Source organism: Anguilla rostrata, chromosome 1 (genome assembly GCF_018555375.3).
Source record: "Anguilla rostrata isolate EN2019 chromosome 1, ASM1855537v3, whole genome shotgun sequence".
NCBI classification, from domain to species: Eukaryota; Metazoa; Chordata; class Actinopteri; order Anguilliformes; family Anguillidae; genus Anguilla; species Anguilla rostrata.
The window spans coordinates 17,774,286-17,801,300 of NC_057933.1; the positions used below are offsets into that span (position 1 = coordinate 17,774,286).

Consider the following 27,015-nt stretch of genomic DNA (forward strand, 5'->3'; position numbering starts at 1 on the left):
AGATTAGAATAGAAAAAAATGACACTTTCATAGCACACATTGTTCGCTTTTTACAAGGATTTGTGTTCTTGGTGTACATGGATTAGTTCTTCTTCAGTTCCTTTCTCTCTCTCCCTCCACCCTGACTCTCTCAGACGGCACCGTGACGGAGCCTGACATGTCGGCCAGCTTCTGTCCGGACCACAAGGCCCCCATGGTGCTGTTCCTGGACCGTGTGTATGGTATCGAGGACCAAAGCTTCCTGCTGCACCTGCTGGAGGTGGGATTCCTGCCTGACCTGCGGGCCTCTGCCTCCTTGGACACGGTGAGTCAGGCTGTGAAAACAACAATTAGAGCCAGGAAATTTAGACAAGGATGTTGATCACTGGGGATCAGAATTTGGACTTTGAAAAGTAGTACTCCAACAGTCTGAACAGTACTGAGCTACACTCGTGGATTTTTGATTTTATATATTTTCACATGGTGGAGACTCGGGCGATGTTTCAATCGCCAGGGGTCCACACCCAGGCCTTCACAGACACTGGCCGCGCATTAATAAATTGGCATTAGTTTGCAGGGCTTTGCTGTCGTAATGCTGCGTCCTCTGGTTTCTGCCCCTGGGGCTGGCCTGCTTACTTCCCAGTGGTGTACATTAGCGGGCAAGGTCAACACATAAAGTTGCGGCGGGGTGAGGAATGCGTGCCGTCATGAGCGCTCGCTAGACCCGCGGCCGTGCTGATTTATTTAGGGAAGTGGGCGGATATTGGTGATTCCCTCGACGGCAGGACCCTCGATAAGGTCTGGAATCTCCCCGGCCCTGCTCGTTTTTGACCTCTGTCGGGCAACCCTCTAACACGATCCCCCATGTTAATGTGACAACGGCTAAGAATAGCCAACTGCCGTATCGCCTACCGGACACCCAACCCTATGATCCATGCTGGAAAGCGCTAAGGCTCACGGAAGGGGACTTAACCCCACAGCTAACAAATAAAACTTTTGACTGATTTACACACAATGTGTGGCTCAGTGTCTAGACTGCCTGTGTGTTATGATACCCTTTCTATGTGGCCAGCTGCATCACAGAGGCTGCCTACCCAGTGACTTTCTAAAGATCATCACAACAGAGTTTTAGTACAGGACTAATAGATTTATTTAAAAACAAAATAATGTAATGACATGATGTCAGAATACAAAATGTGAAGTTATATTGTTGTGTAATAATCACCATTATGAACAAGCAGTTCACATGGAGTGAAACAAACAATTTGCAGATGAAATACGATACTTTATTTGCGGTGGAAGAAAGAAGTTACGACAGAAATGAATTTGCTGTAAAGTTACTGCTTCAAAACAGCTGAAAAAGTCATCCATTTCCTCTGACAGCAGTGTTACAAAGTGGTGTGATCGTGATGGCATGACAGGGTACGGTTTACCCTCCCATCTGCAGGAGGCGCTGAGCACCACGGAGACGGCCCTGGCCATGAACAGGTACATTGGCTCAGCGATGCTGCCGCTGCTGACCCGCTGCGCCTCGCACTTCGGCGGCACTGAGCACTACGCCGCCCTCATCGACTCCACGCTGCACACCATCTACCGGCTGTCCAAGGGCCGCTCGCTCACCAAGGCCCAGCGTGACGCCATCGAGGAGTGCCTGCTCGCCATCTGCAAGTAAGAGCGCCCGCCCTCTCCCAGCATGCACCTAATCGCCTGCCTCTCAGACTCTCTGAAGGGCAATCCCCCATGCTTGACTTCCACGCAAATGAGTCGGCTCTAAAGTCCTACCTCCTCAAGGTCTGAGGTAATTCCCTGACAGAAGTGTTCATGAGCTACTTCCCACTCTCATCTCTTCAGTAGTTTGTGTTGTGCCGGTCCATCGCTGGCTCAGTGACCTGTAACGTACTGAATGCTAGCGTTACATAGCGTAACGTGTCATTGTCTACGCGGTGCTGTGTGACACCTGTCGCTGTTCCGCAGGTACCTGCGTCCCTCCATGCTGCAGCAGCTCCTGCGCCGCCTCGTCTTCGACGTGCCGTTGCTGACTGAGTACTGCAAGATGCCTCTGAAGGTGCGTCCCCCCCCCCCCCCCCTTCCCTTTCTCCACACGTCACGCCCCCTGCTGCTGCCTGCAGGTGTTCGGTAGGCGGAGGGAGATTAGCCGCGCGCGCGTCGTCTGTCACTCGACAAAGGTTTGTTCCCCTGACGGCCCCCCCGTTAACCGACGGTAAGGTTGTTTCCGAGTTTAGCACATGTCTGCACCTCCGCTTTTATGTCTGGGTGCCTGGGGGAGAGTCACAGGAGAGTGACATCAAAAGCTGATGTCAGATGTGCTGTGCCTTCAAGTTCTGCCTGTCTGTGCTTGAGAGAGCGAGTAGCTGGTTCTGTCCTTGGGAACTCAGCATGGGGTCGCAAAGCTGTACCCGCACCATTCAGGGCCTACTTATGTATGTTTACCAGGTGCGAGAAAAGATAGTGGGGATCAGATATACTGGTTGTAATTCGAGCCGGACAAATGAGGCAGTGGACGTGGAAGGATGAGAAAGGCTCCCAGTAAGGACACTCCCCAAGAAAGAAGCGGGAATTTGAGAAGGCGGCGCAGCTGGGACAGTTTGCACTGGCATCCTCTCTTTGATGTTTGGGAACCACCAGCTCTCTCTTTCTCAGTCGCCAGTGCTTTGGTGTCTGGGCCGCTGCAGACCCTGGGCTGTGATGGGAAGTGTTTACGACAGCGGCCCACATCTCAGATTCCTCCCCCACCCCTGGCTCTGAGTAGGCCAAGACCCCTCCCCCCCCCCCCCCCCCCCCCATGAGATCTAAATGTCAGTGTGTCAGCAGGAGCATTGGTGACTGCACCTCTGGTATATCAGGTCTAATCAGAGTCCCCCCCTCCCCCACAGAGACACTGGGAACAGCATCCCATCCTGAAAACACACAAGCTGTCACATGTGCGCACGCACACACACACACACACGCACACACACACAAACATATATGCAACACATGAGAACCATCTCCTGGCTCACTGGTAACCAACCCTGGTCCTGGAGATCTACCATCTGGTACGTTTTCATTTCTATCCTAATTTGGCAACTAATTAGCAGCTCAACGAGATCTCTTGCTGTTGAGTGTGATGTGCTTGGTTAGGGCTAGAGTGAAAACCTACTGGTTGGCAGATCTCCAGGAACAGGTTTGATAACCACTGTCCTAGCTTCATGCTAGCAACAGGATGAGCCTTCGGATGCACAGCAGTGAACATATAGCACATTCCATTATGGTTAACAGAGCAGGGCGGGCATACGCCACTCTGGCCCTCTGCATCGTCCAAGCTCCTGCTCAACAGGAAAAGCCACGAGAGCCCCACGACAGACAGGAGGCTGATTCCCGTCTCTTTCATTCCGCAGCTGCTGACCAATCACTACGAGCAGAGCTGGAAGTACTACTGCCTTCCCTCTGGGGGCGGCGGCTTCGGCATGGCGTCTGAGGAGGAGCTGCTCCTCACCAAGAAACTCTTCTGGGGCATCTTCGACTCGCTCTCACAGAAGGTGCAGTACAGCATGGCTAAACTGACTGTTAGAGTAATACCAAATAAACTAGTTAGAAATGAAGAAACATCACTGATATTTGACTCTATTGTTACTAATTAGTATTAGGGTTGGTGATAGACTGGAGGTGAATGCTGCCAGAGGGTTACCGGTTGGGCAAATCATGTGGGACAGTGCTGTTGTAGCCATGATGTACATTAATTGCCTTAGTTGTATAAATGGATATCACGTAAATTGTACACTTAGGAGAGGCCCTTATCTACTGCAGTCTGTCTGCACTGGATAAGGGTTTCTTCTAAGCAAATGATTAATGACAATCAGAAGTGCAACCATTAATTAAAGGCTCAAAGCTCTGTTACTCAGGCAGTGAGATAGCTTTCAGCGGAAAAGAGAGGCTTGCCTGTACACATTTGGAACTAATTGCCATTTTCAGGATGCATCTATTTATGATTCATAACTGCTACACCTCAGACTTTGTAATGGAAATAAAGTTCCGCCTTTGATCAAATAGGGCTGTGGCAGAGCAAATCTGTGAGTGCACATGAAAGCAAAGGTTCTGAGAAGCCAAGCTGAAGGCATGAATATTTTACCAGCTGTCACCAATTTCATCCTTTTCTCCTCAGTGCCTCTTGCTCTTTGAATGACAGTGCTGTGAGCGTTGGTGGCCTCTTGTGGCTCCTTTATCTCTGGCTCAGAGCTGGAGTCTGATACTGACCCCCTCAATAAGCCTCTGTAATTGGGCCCTGTCTCTGGTGCAGAAATACGAGCAGGAGCTCTTTAAAATGGCCATGCCCTGTCTGAGTGCCATCGCCGGGGCCCTGCCGCCGGACTATGTGGACTCCTCCCTCAGCACCACCCTGGAGAAGCAGACCTCGGTGGACGCCCATGGCAACTTCGACCCCAGGCCCATCAGCACAGCCAAGTGAGTGGCCCAAAAGGGTAGGGGTGGGCGGGGGGGGCGAGGGCGAGCAAGCCGAACGGTCAGTGGATCACTATCCCGAGCTGCCATAGATGGGGTCGACATTTTCTGCCACGGTTCCCGGCCTGAGCCCTGCACGATTCTGCTTTCGCAAACACGGTCCTGCTCGGTTGAAGAAAGGCCTGCCCCCTTTGACAGCTGCATTATTTAGAGGAACACCCTGAGAAGGCTGAGGATATTACAGCTACGGAGTACATGTATACTCACTAGCTTCCCTCTGCAGCACCTGCAGAAAGGAGTAAGCTTCTGGCCCCAATCTGCCAGGCTCAGGGTTACTACACCAGCCCAGCAACCAACAGCATAACAAATGTAGGTTGAGACAAATGTTTTATTTAAAACATCTACGCAGCCTGTTTCAATGAGCATGCAAATGTAAGTACAATGTATATGGTAGCACAGTAGAATGCACACCAATGGGCAGAGTTTCCTGTAGTGGACAAACGTCTATGTTTTATTATGCAAAACTGTATGCTTCTTTTTCAATCTCATTTTGTGTGTGCGAGAGAATAATGCACAGTGAGATCATCAAAAGAGGCCTTATACAATATTCCTGTATGATAAATCATACCGAATTTATGCATTCTGCATTTGTCAGTGAGACTCTCCTAGTTTATATGGCCATTTTGGCTATGGTTGTTTACAGCAACTCCATGCTTTGGATTATGGGCTTGACTTGAAATAATTTATGTTTCGCCCATTTTATAGCATTTCCCTCCCTGAAAAACTGGAATATGTTGCCAACAAGTACGCTGAGCATTCCCATGAAAAATGGTCTGCAGAGAAGGTAAGTCAGTACAGAGGTTAATTGCCGTGGCATTTGTTTAAAATTCGGTCCAATAGACCTTTAGAAAGCAGACATTTTAAGTCAAACTTTTTCAACATTTTTTACATTCAGGGACCTGTGTCTTTTCTTCCTCAATGTTCTGTTAGCTGCTTTTATCATGAGCAGAAAAGGGCAAACTCAGACAGAATTCCTGTCTGTGAAGCTCACTTGATATTGTAAACATCCATACTGGAGCATAGTCTCTTTGTCCCATCAGGTAACATTAGGCTGGAAGTATGGGGAGAGCATTGATGAGAAAGTCAAGACACATCCCATGATGAGGCCTTACAAATCGCTCACCGACAAGGTACTGCAGCACAGTGCAATTCAACTTGCTTTCATAAAAATCCATTCAGTCTCATTTGGAGGTGACGTTGAAGAATTAAAGGATGAGGTGTGTTTATGTGTGCATTTCTTCAGGAGAAGGAGGTTTACCGCTGGCCTGTGAAGGAGTCTCTGAAGACCATGCTAGCTATGGGCTGGAACATTGAGAGGACCAAGGAAGGGGAGGCCATGTTTCAGCAACGGGAGAGTGAGAAACTGCGCAAGATCTCCCAGTCTTCTCAGGTATGTTGGGTGCTGGGTTTGTGTGTGTGTGTGTGTGTGTGTGTCCATGGTGTTTCACTTCATTGAGTTCCATACTGTTTTTGTGATCTTTTGTAAGTCATTCAGTATGTTTTAGATGTCCTCCTTAACCAATAATTTGGTGTTTTATTTTGACAGGGAAATGGCTTCAACCCATGTCCACTGGACATGAGCAATGTGGTTCTTTCCAGAGAGTTACAGGTCAGTATGAGAAAAGGTATTATTAATGTACTGTATGGGCATATAGTCTACATCCAGACAGGCATAGTTAATCTACACACTATATCTGTTACTGTATTGGGGCAGTAATCTACACCCAGGCAGGCGTAGTTAATCTACAAACTATTTGCTGATGAGTAGTGCCACTGATTTGATTTAGCTTTTGTCCTCAAGGACAGCAACTAACCGTGATTTTTTTTTTCATGAAGGGCATGGTGGAGATTGTGGCAGAAAATTACCATAATATTTGGGCAAAGAAGAAGAAAACTGAGCTGGGAAGCAGAGGTGGGGTTATTGTGTTGTTATCAGTCACTAACAATGTATCATTTGGAGTCGGACATGGGCTCAGCTGGCATTTACATGCAGGGAAATGCTTCCCTCAAAGCCTAGAAAAAAATTCCCTGCCCTTGCCAGAGAAAGGGCCTCGGGCATGAGGAGTCATGGATCCCTTCAACCGCAAAATCTTCTTTCTGATAGTGCTGAAAAAAGTTCAAAGTCTTTTGACACAAATCGTATACTGGAGGGGAATTAAAGATAAGGGAAGTGGTAAATGAAGAGTTGTTCTCAGTGTTAGAAGTGGTGCCAGTCACTTTACTGTACTACACCTTCTCAAAGTTATATTTATGTGTTATTATATTATTATATATTGGACTAGATAACAGGAATTAAGCAAATGCATTTCTGTGAGGAAGTGCTTCCATTCCAGGCCAATTAATTTTGTTATACACAGAGCTGTTTATTACACTGATATTAGCAATGGTGAAGAAAGCAGCAGGATTAGAACTGTGCTGTTTTTATGTCATTAGGAGGCGGGACACACCCCCTGCTGGTGCCTTACGATACGCTGACTGCCAAGGAGAAGGCTAGGGACAGAGAGAAGGCCCAGGACCTCTTCCGTTTCCTGCAGGTCAACGGCTACGCCATCACCAGGTCCAGCAGCCCTCTCTCCTCCCCGGAATGAAATCGAGTGAACAAACGATGTGGCAGAAACAGTATCAGAATTTACAGCGGCGTCTGCATAACAGCAGCACACCGGCTTTCTCTGATTCCGCTCTCCTCTGTGATTCAGGGGGCTGAAGGATATGGAGCAGGACTCGTCCTCCATGGAGAAGCGCTTTGCGTACAAATTTCTGAAGAAGCTTCTGAAGTACGTGGACTCGGCGCAGGAATTTATCGCCCACCTGGGTGAGTGGGGCGGCCTCGGATTTACAGCCTCCGAGCGCAGGCGGCGGAGGGCCCACTGTTATTTATCCCTGTGAAACCCCCGGGGGGGCGGGGGGGGGGGGAGGGAGGGAGGGTCACGCTTCATCCAGCGGAACCGCTCGCCGCTGGTGCGAGCGCGTGCAATTGCGTATCTGCGCTCGTCGAGCGCTTTGTCACCTTATCTGCTCCGCCTTTATCTCCTGACGGGGGCTGAGAGGAACGGCGGGATGGCGCCGATTAACGGGCGGACGCCGCCGCTGGCGCTTCGCGCGATGGAGCAGGCTCCATTTTCCCTCCTTCCTGACCGGGGGCCCATCCGACCATTTTCACAGCCCTCTCAGAGCTCCACGTTTGACCTTTAACCCTGTCATTTCAGAGGCCATGGCCACCAGCGGGAAGAAGGATAAATCCCCACATGAACAAGAGATCAAGTTCTTTGCCAAGGTCGGGATCCATAAAATAAAAAACAAGATAAATAGTAAAGATTATTATTTTTATCCTTATTGAAACCATATTTTTGATTTAAAGTGCACAGTTAATCTGTGAGATTAATTACAGGTTTGTTGCCCGCTCTCCTTAATGTTTTGTGCTGAAGTGCGTCAGGGCCAGCTGGTGTTTACTAGATGTGTGCTCACCTCCATCTGTGCTTGCTCCTCCCCACCAGGTGCTCCTCCCCCTGATTGACCAGTACTTCAAGAACCACTCCCTCTACTTCCTGTCCTCTCCCAGCTCTAATCTGGGTGGCAGTGGTTACGCATCCAATAAGGAGAAGGAGATGCTCACCAGGTACCTCCATGTTTGGACATGCACACACACACACACACACACATATGCACACACTCACACAAGCGCACATAAACAGAGGCATGCAAACTCACATACACACTCACACACTCTCTCTCACACACACACAAACACACATGCATGCCAAAGATACACACACACAGATAAACACACATGCACACTCACACAGGCACACATACACAGAGGCATGCACACACACACACACACACTCACACACGTTGACACACATGTGAAAACTAGGCCCAGTGAAGCCCAGCTTGTTTTATTTCACCCGACGTCTAAGCTAAACCCTCAGCACAAAATGGCCCAGCCACTCTATATCCACTGCTGATTGTAAACATTAACCAGATTCATATTACTGAACAAGGGCTCTCTTATGACCTACTTTCACCATGTCCCTGCCTCTCATCTTTTCTCCTCTTCTTGTCTTTAACTGTATCTCTTCACTGCTCGTCTTCCTGCTCTCTCCTCCTCTCTTCCAGCCTCTTCTGTAAACTGGCAGCTCTTGTCAGACACAGGATTTCCCTCTTTGGTAAGGACATGTCTGCTTAATTTATTTGCTTGTCCTTCTGGAGGGCGCTTCATACACTATGCTTCAGACTACTGATGTGGATTTCCACTGGTGTTGTGTTCCCCTCTCTAAGGGAGTGACTCTGCCACCATGGTGAGCTGCCTGCACATCCTGGCTCACACGCTCGACACCAGGTACGTTTCTCGCTGAACAAAGCGTCACTGCCTCGCAATGCCGGTCACATCTCACACATCAGTTAAAGAATCCCAGATGGCTGGCCGTAAAATAATAAATATATTTCTTGTGAGATTTTGGCCTGGTTACATTATGTGCAAATCAGCTGTGAATAAACCCTTTGCAAGTGTGTGAAAGCAAGCAGGATCCATACTGTGTGCATGCCCACTTGGTGAAAAAATAACAGCACTATCAAGTCAACTTATAAACTTGTGTAAACTTGTGTCTCACAGAATGGTAGAGAAATTAACTTATGGCTTTCTATCACATTGGAGACTTGGGTAAATTAGGTCTTTGTTCTGGTGGTAAATACATAACCTATATAGTTACATTTTCAGGCACTTATGGGGAAAGGAACAGCAAGAACCAAGCTGGGATAGCCAACAGGTGGCACCAGTCTCATAGTGTGTAGATGGCTAACAATGTTGACTAGATGGCTAATAAAATATTAGAAATTCATGCATTACATTATTAATTAATATTAGCATTCACACATACAAACAGGAAATTAAATGAGTGCCAACCATTTGCATATTTTTTAGATTCCTTTGGGGCTTCTGAGTATTCAGCCTCAATTATCTAGTTTGCATGCTAGCTCAACAGAATTTATATTCTTGCTTACTCTGGGCCAAGCGTGTCAAACAAGTGCATATTTTGTTAAATAAATGACTGTGTTTTGGTAAAAAGATTTATTCATTTTATTTTTCACCCATATGAGATTTCACATTCTGATAAGACTGGCTGTAGCTACAGGTAAATGGGTATCGTACAGTATAGCTTGAAGAAAATGTTTCCCCAACCTATGTGCATGTATGAATTACATTAAATCCATTTAGAGAGGCAGGGGTTCATGAATTCATTTTTTATCACTTTTGACACAGCCACAATAACATCCGCAGTAGTATGAGGGGTTGTTTTCACTACAGCTAGCATACAGCTCGCAGCCTTATATTTCCCTTTCCAATGTTCTATTTCTGGAACGTGAGGTAAAGTATATGCAGTACCCGTCAGATATTGATTTTAAAAAAAGGTTGTAGCTCTCGCTTTGTTTCACTCAACTTCTGATTATTATTTCAGTATTTCCCTTCCTATTTTGTTGACTATTTGTCATCTCTGCAATTGGAAGTGCTTGTAGATTTTCCTCTCTGCCGCCTCCCGATTTTTTTATTGGCAACTTTCTGTCATGTGGGCTCAGTTTCAGAACAACCTCCCCTCAGCCTCAGCCAGGGTAAAAATATACAATACATCTGCGAGGCGGGGCAGTGAGAGAGACCTCACCGTGTGAAGGAAGGTGTCAGTAAGATGACGGCCATGATTAAGAACTGGAACTCATAAAAGCAACACAAATCTTTTCAATTATTTTGATTAATGTCACAAAGCATCTCTTGACTGCGCAAATGACAATCTAGGACATATAACTGGGTATTTTATGGCCCTGTTGCTTTCTGATCTGGAATAAAAACGCCCCACTGGGATTTAATAAGAACAACAAACTGGCCACAGAACATTAAGCTCAAGGTCAATGCTATCCTTGCTATCCTAAGGCAGCTGTGGTGTTGTTCTTGCAGAATTCATTTGAATTTCATGAAATCATGCTTGTGCTGTGATGCATAGGAAAACTCATTTCTTTATCTGCCTTGTCCTCCACTCCACAGTATGTGAAATTGTGATATCTTTTTATGCTAATAAATTTTAAATGGTTAGTTGTGAACTGTCATTGGCTACTCATAATGTCCAGTGTTACTACTATTCAGAAGACTATTATAGATTTGAAGCATGACACCGTTGATCTGACTGCTTTATTGATTCTGATCATTCATGTCTGTAAAACCTGAGGTCAAAAAAGCCATATCACAGTGCAATGGAATCATCTGTTTAAGTGGTGTGCTCTCCTAGTCATATTCTCTGATATTTACCTTTGTGGAAAGTAAAGGAAAGGTCTTTGTAGGTTTCAAAGCTGTAAAACTAGAATTTGTTATCAATGTGTTTGTCCTGTGTGGGTCCTGGGTCTCCACGGTGACCTCTACTCTTTCAGGACAGTTATGAAGTCAGGCTCAGAGCTGGTGAAGGCAGGGCTGCGCACTTTCTTTGAGAATGCGGCTGAGGACCTGGAGAAGACTCTAGAAAACCTGAAGCTGGGGAAGTTCACGCACTCCCGCAGCCAGATGAAGGGCGTGTCCCAGAACATTAACTACACCACAGTGGCCCTGCTGCCCATCCTGACCGCGCTGTTCGAGCACATCACCCAGTACCACTTCGGAGTGGACCTGCTGTGTAAGTGTCTCAGCCTTGTGAGCCCTGACCAGACCTACATACTGTTTCGGGAGTTATATAAACTCTCAATAACTGAAAATGTGATCTTATGGGGTGCTGATTTAGTTACTTTGGCTTTTATGTGTGTTTCAGTGGATGATGTCCAGTTGTCCTGTTATCGTATCCTGACCAGTCTTTATTCACTAGGAACAGGAAAGAACATCTACGTGGAGAGGTACTTTTCAAATTAGCTGAAACCACCTTTTGTATAGACCGTCAGCAATGCTGATTTTGTCATGTCATCAAAATCAGACTTTGTAAGTCCTCATTTTGCATAATTTTGTGGATGATGATATGACTAGCACCAAATAGTCCAATGTGCTTCATGCAGTATTAAAATTTACAGGATGAACACTCTTTGAATGATAGCGCTGCTGTTTTAAGATGCATTATATACCGTGATATGACAGTGCTGGTGGTCTAATCTTGATTTTGTGGCCCTCAGGCAGCTGCCGGCCCTGGGTGAATGTCTGGCCACCCTAGCAGGAGCCATGCCTGTGGCCTTCCTGGAGCCCCACCTCAACGTGCACAACCCCTGGTCTGTCTTCAACACCAAGACCCCCCGAGAGCGGGCTAGTAAGTAGCCCCGTTCACAGCCGTTTACTGCTCTTCATCACCAGTCATCATTCAGCTTACTCCTTACCTGTTGTGAACTTAACTGACATGTTTTTTTTTGCTTGCGTGGACAACATCCAAAGTACTTTTTACATTAATTGCGGGCAGAGTCGTTTATATGTTGCATTAAGAGACCAGGCATCACAGTCCCAATAAACACGTCTAGCGTGCGTGTTCTGAGTAAAGGGTGTTCAGGTGTTAAGCCCATGTTTTGTGCACCCAGTCCTCAGCATGCCAGACTCGGTGGAGGAGATGTGCCCGGAGATGCCCCGCCTGGATGGCCTGATGAAGGACATCAACGACATGTCGGAGTCTGGGGCGCGCTACACTGAGATGCCCCACGTCATCGAGGTGGTTCTGCCCATGCTCTGCAACTACCTGTCCTACTGGTGGGAGAAGGGGCCGGAGAACACATCTAACGGTAGCAGCAGCAGCTGCTGCACCACAGTCACCTCCGAGCACCTCAGTGTCATCCTGGGGAACATCCTCAAGATCCTCAACAGCAACCTGGGGATTGACGAGGCCTCCTGGATGAAGAGGATCGCCGGTGGGTGGGCTGGCATGGCACGACAGGGCCTTAGCTTCAGGCTTGCTTAGTCTCCTGTCCTTTTGAAAGCCAATGCCGCAGTGGCATGAGATCATAATCATAGAGCCAGTGACAAAAAATGTCAAATTTTCTTGCTATTAGCTTGAGTATTTAAGATGTGTTGTACAGAATGTATGACATGGTGGTCATCTATTACATTGACTTACACTTTTTAGTTTTAACTAGCCTTTAGGCAGATATGGGGTTCAGTAAGGTGCAGGAAGTAACGTTCCTTCATGCAACGTTTGTGTAACATCACTCATAGAAAAACTTGTAGACATGTTAACATGTACAGAAGATAAAAGATGTGGCCATAGAACCATATTCTTTTTAAATAAAGCGATGAAAAGATATAAATTAATGTAGCTCTGAAAATAATGAAATTTCTAAAACTGTCTGAAATGGCTGTAGCCATCTTGTCTCTGCTGTATTCTCTGGATGACCCCCTCTGTGGCGTTGCAGTGTATGCCCAGCCCATCATCAGCAAGGCACGGGCGGACCTGCTGAGGACCCACTTCCTGCCCACACTGGAGAAGCTGAAGAAGAAGACAGTGAAAGTGGTGGCAGAGGAGGAGCTCCTGAAGGCCGACAGCAAGGGCGACACACAGGAGGCGGAGTTGCTGATTCTGGATGAATTTGCTGTGCTCTGCCGGGACCTCTATGCCTTCTACCCTATGCTCATCCGCTATGTGGACATCAACAGGTAATCTAAAACCTCCTTCGTCCACATGACTGTCCCTTACTGTGTGGGTGGGCAACCCTTTCGATTGGCCTAAATGGATGTGTGTTGATCCACTGTTCAGGTGACAGCCAAAAGCCAATCGACTCCCAGTGCTCTAGATCCCCTGCTGCCACATTCTCATCTGCTGATTGGACAACTACTAAATCAGCGATTCTTGCTTTCCAGGAGATCAGGCACTCTGCTGGTCTATGGACACTGTAGTTCCCTTCCAAAGCAGCTACAGTGTGGGAACATGAAACGCTATTAATGGGAAACTTGAATACATCCCAGCTTTTCGTTTGACCACAGACCCAAAATCGCAGTTTGACATGACCACTTTGTTTCCCTTCATCTTCTTCAGGTCTAGGTGGTTGAAGGAGCCAGATGCTGACTCCAATGCACTTTTTAAGATGGTGGCAGAGATCTTCATCCTCTGGTGCAAGTCCCATGTAAGCCTTTTACGCTAATTGTAAGACTTGAGATTGTCATGGAGCAGTTGTCTCATATCTCACGATCCATCTTTCCTGTACAGAACTTCAAACGGGAGGAGCAAAACTTTGTGGTTCAGAATGAAATCAACAACCTGTCCTTCCTTACTGGAGATAGCAAGACCAAGATGTCCAAGGTAAAGGGGTGCACTGGGTCTCTGGTACAATTGTGAAATCAACCTCATATATCTTCCAGCAGGACTGTGTTAATGAACAGGACATGTTCCTGATACAACATGGAGACATTAATTGCCTAGTGCTGCAGTTTGAATCCCCCCTGGTTATCACTGCACAATATATCCCTGGCTAATATATCCCTGGCTAGTCTCTCTGTTCACTGTCAGCACTTTGGAAGGCAGTCGACTGTGATTTCACTTTTGCAGATACAGCCTATTTCCTAATACAGTAGAGAAAATAATTTATGGGTCTGACTTTCCATCTGGTGGCCAAAAGTCGGTCCTAAAGGTAGTCCATAAAAGCAAGATACAGTATGTCAGTATGGTGCGATACTAAAGCGATCATTGTTGTATTTAAAATCAAATATAATAATAATAATAATAATAATAATAATAATAATAATAATAATGCTTTAATGCTTTTATATGCTAAAGCATATACCATATATTATAACATACTGTATTTGATTTTATTATCTTTTCAGGCGTGGTGATCTCATTTATATCTGCTGTATATGTGTGCATTATCTGGTTATTCTCATATACTCTATTTCCTATCCCTATGTTGTATAGTCTTTTTTAAATATGTAATTTTGAACTATTTCATACAATACCTAAATCCATGAAAATTATTATATCATGATTTATATACAATCAATCTTTGATTGAATAAAACAGTAGCATTTAAAAGGAAGGTAAAAATATCTGAAATTTGAAAGTCTGTTATGCTGTGAAATGTTTTTTTTTTTTTACTCAAAGTGCCTTTTACTGTGCTTTCTCCTCCATACAGTCATTTCTGGGAAAGGTACAGTCAGTGTGCATGAGCTCTGTCTTAATGGCAGGCTTTGTAGCAACACCTGTCTCAGTGTACTGCAGTGTACGGTGTCCAATAAACACATCTCACCAGTCAGTCGCTACTGTGCATCACCTCACTGGGTGCAACTGGGACCATACGGTGTTCATTTCATTATTGTGTGGAAAGATTCAAGTCACACTCAGCTTGTCTTTACAGTGAATAGCTTGTTGTATTGTTTATTCCATGCCTAGTACTTGTTTTTTCAAAAGGCCATTCAGCTTTCTGATTGTCCATCGTTGCCTCTGTGTTGACATTTACCCTGTACGCTTCCCCACACCAGTTGATTTAGGTAGATATATGTTCCATGTCTGCCAGCTACTTCACGTGTCCTTTTTTAACAGCTAGCTCTGCTTTATAAAATACTGTTGTATTGATTGAGAAAAATCCTAGTGCAGCTTTTGAAGCTAGTGCTATGTAGTAAATGCTTCACTGGCACCAGTATTCAGCTTTGTTTGCAGATTCACCTGAAGGGGAATAATTCTAAAAAGCAAATGGCTTTGCAAAAGTAAAGTTGCTTTAAAATGGAGAATGTGAAATGGCAGGAGTACTTCTGATTGGCATTTCTACTGTTCCACCTTTAAATGTCAGTGCTGCATTCAGCCTGATCTAAGTGCGTCTGTAAAATATTATTAAAATTTGTTGGAACATCTAATAATCATCAAAGGTGACTGCCAGAACAAAATCATTTGTTCCAAATTCAGTCATGACTCATCTCCAAAAAGACATTCAGTCAAATTGCTTTCCTCCCAGCTAGTCACCAATGAGAAATCAACAGTACATCAACCCCCCCCCCCCCCCCCGCCCCCGCCCCCAATAAAGAACAGCAATTGGCAGTTACGATAGGTTTCACACCATGATCATATTAGAAGTCCTTAAAAACGAAGATGAAAGCTGACGGTCATTCCTCTTACCAGACAGGGGGTCAGGACCAGGAGAGGAGGCACAAGAAAAGGAGGGGGGAATTCTACTCCATCCAGACCTCCCTCATAGTTGCGGCCCTGAAGAAGCTGCTGCCCATCGGCCTCAACATGTGTACCCCGGGAGACCAGGAGCTCATATCTTTGGCCAAGATCCGCTACAGTCTGGTGAGGGAACCCGTCAGCCCGTAGAATCCCCAGGTGGGGCTTAGATGGAGGTACCCTGTGGTCTGGAGGTGTTTTTGAATATTTTTTCTGATAATTCAACAGAAAGATACGGATGAGGAAGTCAAGGACCACCTGAGACAAAATCTGCACCTGCAAGAGAAGGTATGTGGGTGAAAAGTAGAAGGATTTTCCCAGTACAGGGGCAGTTGCATGTTAAACTACTTTGAACCATTATGTGTTGAACTTTTTTGTTTTGAAAGTCCTCTACTAATGAGCCAGCACTACTGCCAAGGATCATTAGCTCATACTGGGTTTTGATACAGTAGCTGCTGTTGTTTCGTCTGACCTGGCCTGATAAATAATGACCCTAATGTCTTTATCATTGCAGTCAGAGGATCCTGCAGTGAGGTGGCAGCTGAACCTGTACAGGGACGTGGTGGTGAAGAGTGATGGTCCTCCAGACCCCGAGCGCACCGTGGCCCGAGTACAGAGCATCTCCGCTGCCGTCTTCCACCTGGAGCAGGTCAGGTGACCTGCCCTATGGCTGCTTAAAGGGACACTGCACCTCACTTTGTGCATTTTTGTAATATCTTTGCAGTTTTACTGTATGTTTTTGATTGGCCCAGATTTTGGTGAAATAAAAGATATTTAAAACAACGGATATTATTTTAATTTATTTTAATTTTCGTCATGTAAAGCATGCTCCATGTAAAGCACTTTGAGCTGCATCTCTATGAAAGGTGCTATACAAATAAAGTTATTATTATTGTTGTTGTTGTTGTTGTAATATCTAAAAAAATATACACACAAAAACTATTAGAGCCAGTCCTAAACATGCACTAATACTGAAACAATGTTTTTTTATAGTGCACTATCCCTTTAACCAACTGTGGCGTATTACAGCAGTGGTGTTCTGAACATTCTGTTTCCTAACCACCAGGTGGAGCAGCCACTGAGGTCTAAGAAGTGTGTGTGGCAGAAGCTGCTCTCCAAACAACGCAAGCGCGCAGTGGTGGCGTGCTTTCGCATGGCTCCACTCTACAACTTACCCAGGTACACTGCACACAATATCCATGGTAACAAGGATGCCTCCTCCTGCAGAATAAATCTGTGTTCATGCAATGTAAGCTACTCATGTAGTCCTTTTGTTGTCTTTGTTCAGACTGCCTACAGCCTACAGTTTGTGTTCTTAGTCGGTGGTATTATTTAAACATTCTGACCCTCGTCAAGTGCTGCATTCAGCATTGATTCAGCATGACTCAGTTCTCTATATCCTGCCCCAGAAAAGGAAAATAATTCTGCACCTGAGCTGTGGCTCAGCTGGGCTTTGCTACACACAAAGACAGACAACTGTCTCTTTCTTTTCAGAGCAACTGTTCCTGTTCAGTGAAGCTCTTGGACTCTATTTTGTCCTACCCAATGTTTGACCCTTGTATTAATGTGAAGTTTCCCTTCCCCCAGTCTGTAGGACAAATGCCCTTCCTCAAGCATTTTTCAAGAAAGCGAAAAGGACGCTAACAATTTCATGCCCGGCTGCACTGTAAATTTATCAGTCTTACCCGGGAGGAGAAACAGTGGGGAAAAAAACAATTATTTACCCCGCCTGCTGTCTTTGATGTTTTATTATTGGTTCGTTCAGTACTTACTTTCAGTATGACTTATCAGGGCTGTCTGTCAGCATTGTTTTCTTTCTGGATTATAAATCATCATGAAATGCAGCAAAACTTGGCATCGCTATCATATTCTGCAGTTAGAGGAATATTAGCATAGTAGCAATTGTAATAGCAATTGTAATATTTGGATAAAAGCGTCTGCCAACTAATTGTAAAAATGTAATGTAGGAGTTCACTGGATTTCTAGTGTTAATAGTGTAGTAGCTGTACTCGACATTTCAATGGTGTTTTATCTGAACTTGATGGCATTTAATATTTCCCTTTCCAACCCATGCTGTTTGCCATTTAATTTTGACCTTAACCTTGTCTGTCTGACTGTGTCAGGGTCAACTCTAAATGCCTCATTTCCATGACATGATATGTCTTTCTCCCTCTCTACCAGACTATCAGCTTTCCTTTTTGTATATAGCCTCTGGTAGCTAATGCTAATACGCTTCACAACTTAATCTTAACGCAACAACTTTGTGAAGTTGGGCTGCCTTTTTTATTTATAGCGTATCTTATTCTATATACACTGTCTTGACATGTCTTTTCTGCTCTCTTTTGAATGACAACACTGTACTTCCCTTCAGGCACAAAAATAACAATTACTTCCTGAACGCCTACCAACACTATTGGCTGGAAAAAATGCATGAGAACACAGACTATGACAGTCTGCTCTCCATGCTAACGGTAATGTAGGACTGAGAGAGCTGACGTTTGTGACCTCTTCCTCCCCCCTCCCAGTCATAATTCGTAACTCATGCAGTGTCCCACTGACATTCTGATTGGTCAGCCAGGAGGCAAGAGGGCACTCTGTGGTTTTGGTCTACTTTGGACAAGTCCGAAAGTAGAGCATCCTAATACCTCTTAAAACCTGTATTGCAATATTGCCTAAAACACAAACAGCTCTGTGTTGCACTCTGGTGTTGTGCTGTTAATATTATTACCTAGCGTCATTTTTAATGATTACTCTGACATTTTCATATGTTTTGAAATATGCAAATGAAAACATGAAATATGTATCTCTAACTTTAAAGAAATGTGTGTTTGAATTCGGAATGCATCCATTCCTTGGGCTGCTTGGTGGCTCATCCTGCTATTCAGTGTTGTGGATAGGGTCCACGGTCTTGTATTGGATCCGGATCATGCAATTTCAGCCCCACAGGGAGCACATAACTGGCCGTAGTGTCACCCAGAGAGGATGTCATTCTGCAGGATGGTCATGTTTTATTGTGCAACAGCAATCCCCTCCAATCCCAAATCAGACAGCCACAGTCTGCCTGTACAAGCTGCATATACCCTTTACCCTTATTTACTCTTTGTATCATGCCATAATTACTCATGTCCAGACATCATATCCTGGTTCGCACAATCGCTGAATGGAGATGTGAAAATGACCACTTCTAATTTTGTAGGCAACCAAATTTTCTCAAAAGAAGCCTCCCTGTTGTCAAGTAACTGCTTCGTTCCATGTCCTTCTCAGGATGACCAGTTGGATGAGTCAGTGCCCCCGTACTAACAATTAACAGCTTCCGTTCAGCCCTTCCTGTTCCAACCCCCTCCCCCCTCCCTCTCCCTCCCTCCTACCGTCCTGTTAACCCTTCCTAATCTCGCTCTCCCCCCCTCCCCAGGCATCGCTCTATTAACCTCTTCCTCATGGGCTATCAGAAAATTTGGATAGAGACAGAGACGTACTCCTTTGAGGAGAGGCTAGTGCAGGACCTGGCAGTAAGTACCGACCCCGCGGCGCTGGCCTCTGTGCATTGTGGGTCGGCCTCGCCGCTGAACGCTTCGCAAGCACAATTCCCGCCGAAACCGCGGGGAACGCTTCCCCCTCGCCCGCTTTGGTGTCTCTGTCATCCGTGTCCCGCTCCAGCTCGTGTCGCACATTGCCAGCAGGCGTCCACCAGGGTTGGGCGTGTCATTTCCTCCAGCGTCAGCACAAACAGTGCCCTCACGAGAATTGCGGACCACCCCTACGGCGGTAAGCGAGCATCCACCCAGATGCTCAGGCTTACCGTTGAAATTTATGGAAGGTGTAGCCACTTTCGTAAATTTGTTTTTCACAGCATCAACGTCATGCTCACATGGTTTATGAAAAATAGTAATGGCTTGTATGAGTTGTTTTTATTTCGTGATAAGTGTTTTAAATCTTTAAATCTATTCAAGAAATGTAGGATGCTTTGATTTGTTCAGTATTATCTGAGATGTGTCGTGTTAATTATTGGCCTTCACGGAACACATTAATGATAATAGTTTGGCAGATAATTACAATCAAGGGCCAGAACAAGAAATTTCTGAGTAGCGAATTACCTAACACAACAGAGAAACGCAAACAACACTGTGAATTGCCAGAGGTAGCCATTTTTGCTGTAACTCCCACCACATCTCCACATAACTGGTGCTGTAATGGAGGTGAAGTTGTACGGTATTGATAGTCCTCTTGCAGTCATGCTTCATAACTACCATCATCTGTTTTAACTACTCCTCACACAAACGCCGATGCTGCCTCGCCATCACAACGTTTGTGTGTTCTTGCGTGTGTACAGTATATGCATGCTCTTCTAATGAATGGATGTTTTATCCTGACCATCAGTGACCCATAGCACCTGTGTGACCAGCGCTTCATTGAGAACTTTAGTGTGTGTGTACAGTGTGCATTTACTTTAAATTTACTGTCATTTTTGCAAATGTAGTAGACCTGCATGTGTTAAAGGTAAGTGATCTATGAATGATTTTATCGTATGTAATGAACGTACTTCTATGAGAATAACAACACAGTTTTTCCATATACTAAGAACTAAAGATCTTCCAGCAGAAAAGTGAATGCCAGACTTGCTTCATATAGGCACCACATCAAAACTAGCTATTATAGTATTGGTAGTTTACGTAGTGTTAATATTGGCAGTGTTTTTCTTGCCATTTCCTGTAGTTTGCCTTATTTGTGGTAATACAGTAGTCTTTATGTACAGTACACAAACTAATACGGAGATGTTTTTTTTAGCAAAATATTGTTAACATTAACAGATTTTTCCTAAGAAAGTATTTCACAGATGAGATAGATGCACGTGCTTGGTGTGATCATTTGCCATTGGCTGGGTGTGGGGGCAGTGTGACAGTGCACCCTACTGACTACCCTGTGTTTCTGTATAGAAGGTCCACAAGAAGGTGGAGGAGGAGGAAGAGGAGGAGGCAGAAGTGCAACCTGACCCGCTTCATCAGCTCATCCTGCATTTCAGTCACAATGCTCTCACCGAACGGAGGTGGGATAAATGAGCGCAAGCACACACACGCACACACACACGCACACACCTGAACACCTGGTGCTTGCACTGTAGGCTCCATCTGTACAGAGGAACTCTATCCACATGCCCCTCAGTTAATTGACTGCTGTACTAAGCTAATTTGCTGCAGAAATATGTGGAACTAGAGCACAATGTAGTGTTTATCCAAATATTGAGGTTTGCAGATTTTGCAAAATAAAAGTCCTTTCTTTATGTTTATATGTGACTGCTTTGATGTGACTTTAAATTACTGTATGTTTTTCTCCTTAGTGCCCTGGATGAAGATCCTTTGTACATTGCTTATGCTGATATGATGGCTAAGGTACACAATTACTATGAAATACATGTAATAATACAGTGTATCATCTGGTGACCAGGTGTTGTTTTTTTTTGTTTGTTTCAACATTTCAGCATTTTGATATTTTGTATTTTTTCTGAAATTAATTTACCAGGCCTCAACTGAAAACAAGTCATTAAACATAGACCTCATTAAATATTAACCACAGTTTGTACCCATTTGAAATAAATAGTTGTAATGATTGACACAGAATGTGAGAGACAACAGAGTATCCTTGAATAATATGAATAATGCTAATAATCATGCGAATAATAATTGTAATGTGCTAATAATATGGTCTTGCTGCTGAAAATAATAATAATAATATTAATAATAATACATTTTATTCATAAATCACTTTTTATACTTTTTCTTCAAAGCACTGTCTGCACAAAAATGCCCTCGTGCACAAAGCAAGGTCCATAAAGAAATGATTTGTTGAGTTTTGTGGGGAAGAACTTGACTGGCCTGCACAGAGCCCCAACCTCTACCCCATCAAACACCTTTGGGATGAATTGGAATGCAAGCCTTATGCCCAACATCAGTGCCCAACCTCAATGATGTTCTTTTGGCTGAATGTTAGCGAATCCCTGCAGCCATGTTCCAAAATTTACATGGAAAGCCTTCCAAGTAGAGAGGAGGCTGTTACAGCAGCAAAAGGTCCACCCCCATATTAATGCCCATGGTTTTGGAATGAGCTGTTCAACATGTTCATATGGGTGCGATATTCAGCTGTCCACTCACTTTTGGAAACGTAGTGTATTTTAATAGGTCTGATATTATCTGGACCTGCAGAGAGAAGCCTTTGTTTTTAATTGTACAATACAGGTCCAATGCATTATAAAACACCTGCAAGTGATAGGTCAAACAGTTCCTTTTAGATAACTCACAATGTGCACTCCACAATATTGCATTGCACCTGCTTTTAATATTACCATACAGGTGCAATGCTACACAGCAGCAAATCATCATACTAATATATGCAGTACATTGCACTGTGATTGCATAATGCAGTATACATTATAGTATGTTAAATAGTGAATTACTATAGTTGCATACTCCCTTAATGTGTCTCTTTTATATTTTCAGAAATATTATATGCTTACATTAATTATGTTGTCAGTTTCATGAACTCCCCTGTAATTATTTTGGCTGTGGTGTGCATGTTTTCAGTTATGTAAAGGGAACTGTTTGACCTGTCACTTGCAGGTGTTTCATTTGTGTGGGTTAGCCTGATAATGTGCTGGCAGGGAAATTGACTTGTTTTATCAAAACAAACACCAATGGACTATCAGCAAGTGCTAAGCAGCATTTCACAATTACCATGCTAGCTATAATGTGAAGCCATTTTGTCTCATCTGTTGGGAGGAGTTAAGCTATCTGCAATATGGATGATTGCATATGAAAAATCCTGTGAGCACACATCATAATGTGATGCGCTGTGTGTAGATGCTCCAGGTTTAACAAATTAAACTGGAAGTGTATACTACAGTGATCTATATTAGCTGTTTCCCTACCTCATTAGAGTTGTGCAGAAAATGAAGAGGAGGAAGAAGAAGAAGGGAAAGAAAAGACCTTTGAGGTGAGTTTTTGGAGGCCATCTAGTCGCAGTAGTTTCATAATTGTAGGGACGAAGGTGACTGTAGGCTACTGTGTGTGCAGGCTACTAATCACATGCCCTGTCTGTGTGTGTCTGCCCACAGGAGAAGGAGATGGAGAAACAGAAGACTCTGTACCAGCAGGCCAGACTGCATGACCGCGGGGCGGCTGAGATGGTGCTGCAGATGATCAGTGCCAGCAAAGGTACGGACACACACACGCACACACACACACACACACACACACACTCACAGACACATACACACAGACTCACACACACACATACACACACACACACACACACACACTCACAGACTCACACACACAGACACACATACACACACACACACACACACAGACACACATACACACACACAAGCTTACTCGCAGGCATCACTCGCATGACACAAGCACAGACTCACACATGTACGCACACATATACATGTCCACACACACACACACACACACATTTGCACACACACACGCACACACATACACACACACCCACGTACAAACAGATACATACGATCATGCACAATTCAGACTTACAGGTAAATACTATGCTCATCTTGACCTCCCCAGGTCGGCTGGGACCCATGGTGACCTTCACTCTCAAACTGGGAATCTCCGTCCTCAATGGGGGCAATGTGGTTGTCCAGCAGGTGCTATCATTGAAGGCCTCATGTGGCTGAATGTCTCTCCTGGCACTGAGATTGTAAAACTGCATTCTGAGAATAAATGATAACAGTACTAGGAATAATGTCGGCTAGCCTGTGATAATGGATGGAGAAAAGATTTAAACATAATTACTTTAGCTAATGTGAATATATAAACAACAGTAGTCACAAATATTTTTTTCTTTTGCAGAAAATGCTGGATTACCTGAAGGAAAAGAGAGATGTTGGTTTTTTCAAGAGTTTATCTGGACTCATGCAGTCTTGCAGGTAGCATGACTACAACACAGAGAACACAGACCAATTTGGCATTGCATGACACAAAAAAGTCCTTTAAAATAACTTGATCATCGATTGTGTCACCAAGACAAATTCCCAGAATGCTGAATATGGCTGATGAATATTGTAAATGATAATGTGGCCTGTGTTTCTTTTCTAACCCTACCAGTGTCCTGGACTTGAATGCATTTGAAAGGCAAAATAAAGCAGAAGGTCTTGGAATGGTCACTGAGGAAGGATCAGGTAAGTTAGAAGAGGCACCTGGAAGAAGAGGAGAGCACACAGCCAACTCCAGTGCTGTGTGTCTGTCCTGCCGACTGTGCATTCAAGGCTATGAAATGTCCTTCAGGCCCTACACTGCAATAGCTTTAGTTATTGTATTTATAAAAACAGCAAAGTAGACATATTTTTATAAATATGTTTGTTGCAGGTCACTGCAATGCAATATTATACCTGTATTATTATTTTAAAGGTACTTCATACCATTCATTCATTTAAACAGGACCACAATGAAAGTTGAAATGGTAAATGTAATAGTAACTAATTCAGCCTGTACTGTATTAACTGCTAAGTTTCTGGAGCCAGAATAAGATGATGGTCTAGATACTGATGTATTAACACAAAATCCTAACAAACATAATATATTGTCCCATTTCAATGGCTACTCAGGCCTCCCAAGATGGGTGGGAGTAGACTACCCCCTGATATTCAGGGAAGGAATGTGGCACAAACCATAAGCAAGTATAAAATTGCATTATCTCAGTAATGCAATTTTTGATGCCACGCTCTTTCTGCTTGTGCTACAGCTGGTGATCAGTGTGGTCTCACTTATCTTCACCCAGCTATCGTAAGTGTCAAGACCAGACTTTGGGATTCTCTTTAGAATACTGCTTTTGAGCTGTCACTGTGCACCAGTGAAGAGCAGAGAGTGTGCTTTGTTGGCCTTCAGAACAGGAATCAAAGATGTTAGGCGTCTGACAGAAAAAGCAGTTCTTATATTCTGCATCAGCCATTGGGAACCTCAGATTAAGCAGAAACACTGCATGGCCACGATTTCAGACCAACTGCCACTCAACTGCCCCTAGTGCAACGCACTGCTCATCTCTGCCTCTTTAAAGCTGGAATACAGTTTTTCTGTGTGAAATGGTGACATGCTGTAGCACAAGCAGTAATAGCCTTCCACTAGACAGTCCTCTGCTCAGGATTGGTTGGCAGTTGTCCCATTTGTCAGCGATTAGCCAAACTCTGCACTCTGCTCAGTGATGCCCATGTTCAGGGCTCAGAATGCCCCATTCTGTCCTCTGCTGAAGGGAGGTCACAGTACAGATGGTACAGCATTAGCTGAACACACTCGTCTTTTATTTCTGACAGAAACGGCCCGACTCCATGTTCATTCATATCGACGTGTGTCATTTTACAAATGAAGCCTTTCTGTAGAATTCACTCAGCTCCTAAACAGATCTGTCAAGAAGTACAGATTCAGCACACATTCAAATGTTGCATTAAAATGAACACTTCAGCCTAGATCCAGTCAACATTTGTTCTTGACTTTGACTCACAAGTAAATGCAAGTGTTTTTCTTCTCAAATATAATCTGCTAAATTAATTTTGGTGGCAGCTGTACTTACATAACTGCTAACATTTGCCTTTATTTCTAAGTCAAAGTTTGGGACAAACTTTGATTGAATCCAGTCAAAGTTTGATTAAGCACATTTTTCCATAGTTTTGCATAAATGGATGTGTTATTGTGCATAATCCAGCTCATTTCCATCTCATATAATCAGGCATAAGTGATGGTGAGTCCAGTGTTGTATCGTTTCTCACTCAGACACCTGCCAAACTTGTGCAGAACTTAATAAGCGAGATTCTCTGTAACAGCATGTTAGTGTCTCTTCTGTATAGCAAAAAGTGATGTCAATTTTCTCTCTCTTCTCTCTCTCTCTCTCTTACTTCTTATTGAAACTCAATGTCTTCTCCTTTGCTTATGTCTGCTTTTTTTGTTTGTTTGTTTCTTCTTATCATATTTACTCATCGGTCGCAGTCAACGTGAGTGAGCGGGGTAAATACACGGTTTAGATTCTACTCGTTTGGCAATGCTGCAGTCCCGAATGCTGGCATTACAAATCCTGCCTCCCCCCCTCCCCCCTGTCCTGGATGTGTTAATCAACTGCTGTGGTCTGCAGGAAAACATGCATGCTGAACAGACATTTTTATTGAGAAACAAAAGGAAAAACCCAAACTGACTGACCCACTCAACACCTGTACTACGTACAGTATTGCTTGTTATTTGTGTGAGAAGTGTATTGTTTCTTAATGTTAACAGTACTAACTAGAATGTTTTTTGGTTCTTCCATGAGAATAAAACACCCAAGCATCATTTGCATCTAAAACAACAGTGCTCTGCTATGCTGTTTTAATCATGTAGTTGATAAGACTCTGGCTGTATTCAATCAACATTTGTCCTTAACTTTAACAAGTAATCAACATGTATTTCACACGAACATTACACTTTTTCTTAACAAACTCATCTTGGTGGTTCAGTTTCGGTGACCACTGAACTTGCCATACTTGTGAAGAAAAATATAATAATAATTATTTATTTTAATTGTTTGCCAAAGTTAATTGTTTATTGAATCCCAGCCTATTTTTTCAATATGGAGTCCTGAATAAGTTGCTTACATCCTTTGCAGTGATGTTAGTTCGTCAGCACAAAGGATAGACAGTAGTTTTGTGAGGGCATGAAAGCTATGCTGTTGAAAATTTGTCAGGTTTAAGATGAGAGCTATTGGCCTCTGCCATTCCTTCATCAAGGAATTTGATTCATTTTAATTTCCTGTTTCCGAAGGTTCCAAGGTACTGCAAAATGATGAGTTCACCAAGGATCTCTTTAGGTTCTTGCAACTTCTTTGTGAAGGTCACAACAACGGTAAGTGCCAAGTACTGCATAAATGCAGCTTTCATGAGAAACATAGTCATAAATGAGATGCCTCACCACAACACGTATGTGGCTTCATATTTTTGCCCTTCTGTGAATTAAACTTTGAGTAAAGTGTGTGCTACAGAATCTTGACAGTTTAACCCCTGTAGGGTGGAGAGTGAGAAGGTAATTTATCATGTGTCATGAATAATTAATTATTGGTTCTGTCATTGCCACTCCAGGGGTTCTGGGGTTATTGCTTGTTATCCCCGTAAAAGGCATTGCAACGCACTATTAACTTTAATATGGCTGACAGAACACTACTTGCAATAATGTGACAAGACCCCTTGGCAGGCAAAAAACCAAGGGTGTTAATAGAAAGCCTGTTTGCGCATAGTTGGGTGGGGATGTTTTTAAATTTAAAAAAAAGTTTTCACTGTTGCAGTTTAATATTTTAAGAAATTCAGTTGACATTTTTTAGTATTTAGCTACAGTAGCAATTATACTCACCTCAATATTTAATCTACGTTATAGATACTGTATGATTTCTAAGC

At 44.0% G+C, this 27,015-nt stretch overlaps 1 protein-coding gene across 10 annotated transcripts in view; it reads left to right on the forward strand.

Moving 5' to 3' along the window:
- Window positions 1–27,015, forward strand: part of LOC135250381 (ryanodine receptor 3) — a 126,762-nt gene that overhangs the window by 86,929 nt on the left and 12,818 nt on the right. For 2 of the 10 annotated variants that reach the window (XM_064326613.1, XM_064326645.1), the window contains 38 exons: window positions 135–304; window positions 1,427–1,647; window positions 1,954–2,044; window positions 3,378–3,518; window positions 4,277–4,440; window positions 5,203–5,281; window positions 5,538–5,627; window positions 5,741–5,887; window positions 6,044–6,106; window positions 6,334–6,409; window positions 6,931–7,054; window positions 7,194–7,309; window positions 7,704–7,771; window positions 7,992–8,113; window positions 8,614–8,663; window positions 8,776–8,836; window positions 10,912–11,150; window positions 11,283–11,364; window positions 11,635–11,765; window positions 12,028–12,351; window positions 12,853–13,093; window positions 13,473–13,560; window positions 13,644–13,736; window positions 14,566–14,580; window positions 15,546–15,716; window positions 15,819–15,878; window positions 16,105–16,239; window positions 16,657–16,769; window positions 19,003–19,099; window positions 20,525–20,634; window positions 20,926–20,977; window positions 22,518–22,574; window positions 22,696–22,795; window positions 23,174–23,253; window positions 23,459–23,535; window positions 23,714–23,787; window positions 25,586–25,603; window positions 26,390–26,470. In XM_064326613.1, coding sequence (XP_064182683.1) covers window positions 135–304; window positions 1,427–1,647; window positions 1,954–2,044; window positions 3,378–3,518; window positions 4,277–4,440; window positions 5,203–5,281; window positions 5,538–5,627; window positions 5,741–5,887; window positions 6,044–6,106; window positions 6,334–6,409; window positions 6,931–7,054; window positions 7,194–7,309; window positions 7,704–7,771; window positions 7,992–8,113; window positions 8,614–8,663; window positions 8,776–8,836; window positions 10,912–11,150; window positions 11,283–11,364; window positions 11,635–11,765; window positions 12,028–12,351; window positions 12,853–13,093; window positions 13,473–13,560; window positions 13,644–13,736; window positions 14,566–14,580; window positions 15,546–15,716; window positions 15,819–15,878; window positions 16,105–16,239; window positions 16,657–16,769; window positions 19,003–19,099; window positions 20,525–20,634; window positions 20,926–20,977; window positions 22,518–22,574; window positions 22,696–22,795; window positions 23,174–23,253; window positions 23,459–23,535; window positions 23,714–23,787; window positions 25,586–25,603; window positions 26,390–26,470 — 4,221 coding nt within the window. Of the gene's footprint in view, window positions 1–134; window positions 305–1,426; window positions 1,648–1,953; window positions 2,045–3,377; window positions 3,519–4,276; window positions 4,441–5,202; window positions 5,282–5,537; window positions 5,628–5,740; window positions 5,888–6,043; window positions 6,107–6,333; window positions 6,410–6,930; window positions 7,055–7,193; window positions 7,310–7,703; window positions 7,772–7,991; window positions 8,114–8,613; window positions 8,664–8,775; window positions 8,837–10,911; window positions 11,151–11,282; window positions 11,365–11,634; window positions 11,766–12,027; window positions 12,352–12,852; window positions 13,094–13,472; window positions 13,561–13,643; window positions 13,737–14,565; window positions 14,581–15,545; window positions 15,717–15,818; window positions 15,879–16,104; window positions 16,240–16,656; window positions 16,770–17,961; window positions 18,062–19,002; window positions 19,100–20,524; window positions 20,635–20,925; window positions 20,978–22,517; window positions 22,575–22,695; window positions 22,796–23,173; window positions 23,254–23,458; window positions 23,536–23,713; window positions 23,788–25,585; window positions 25,604–26,389; window positions 26,471–27,015 lie in introns of all 10 variants that reach the window. The other 8 variants (XM_064326632.1, XM_064326653.1, XM_064326604.1 and 5 more) reach the window with 7 other exon arrangements.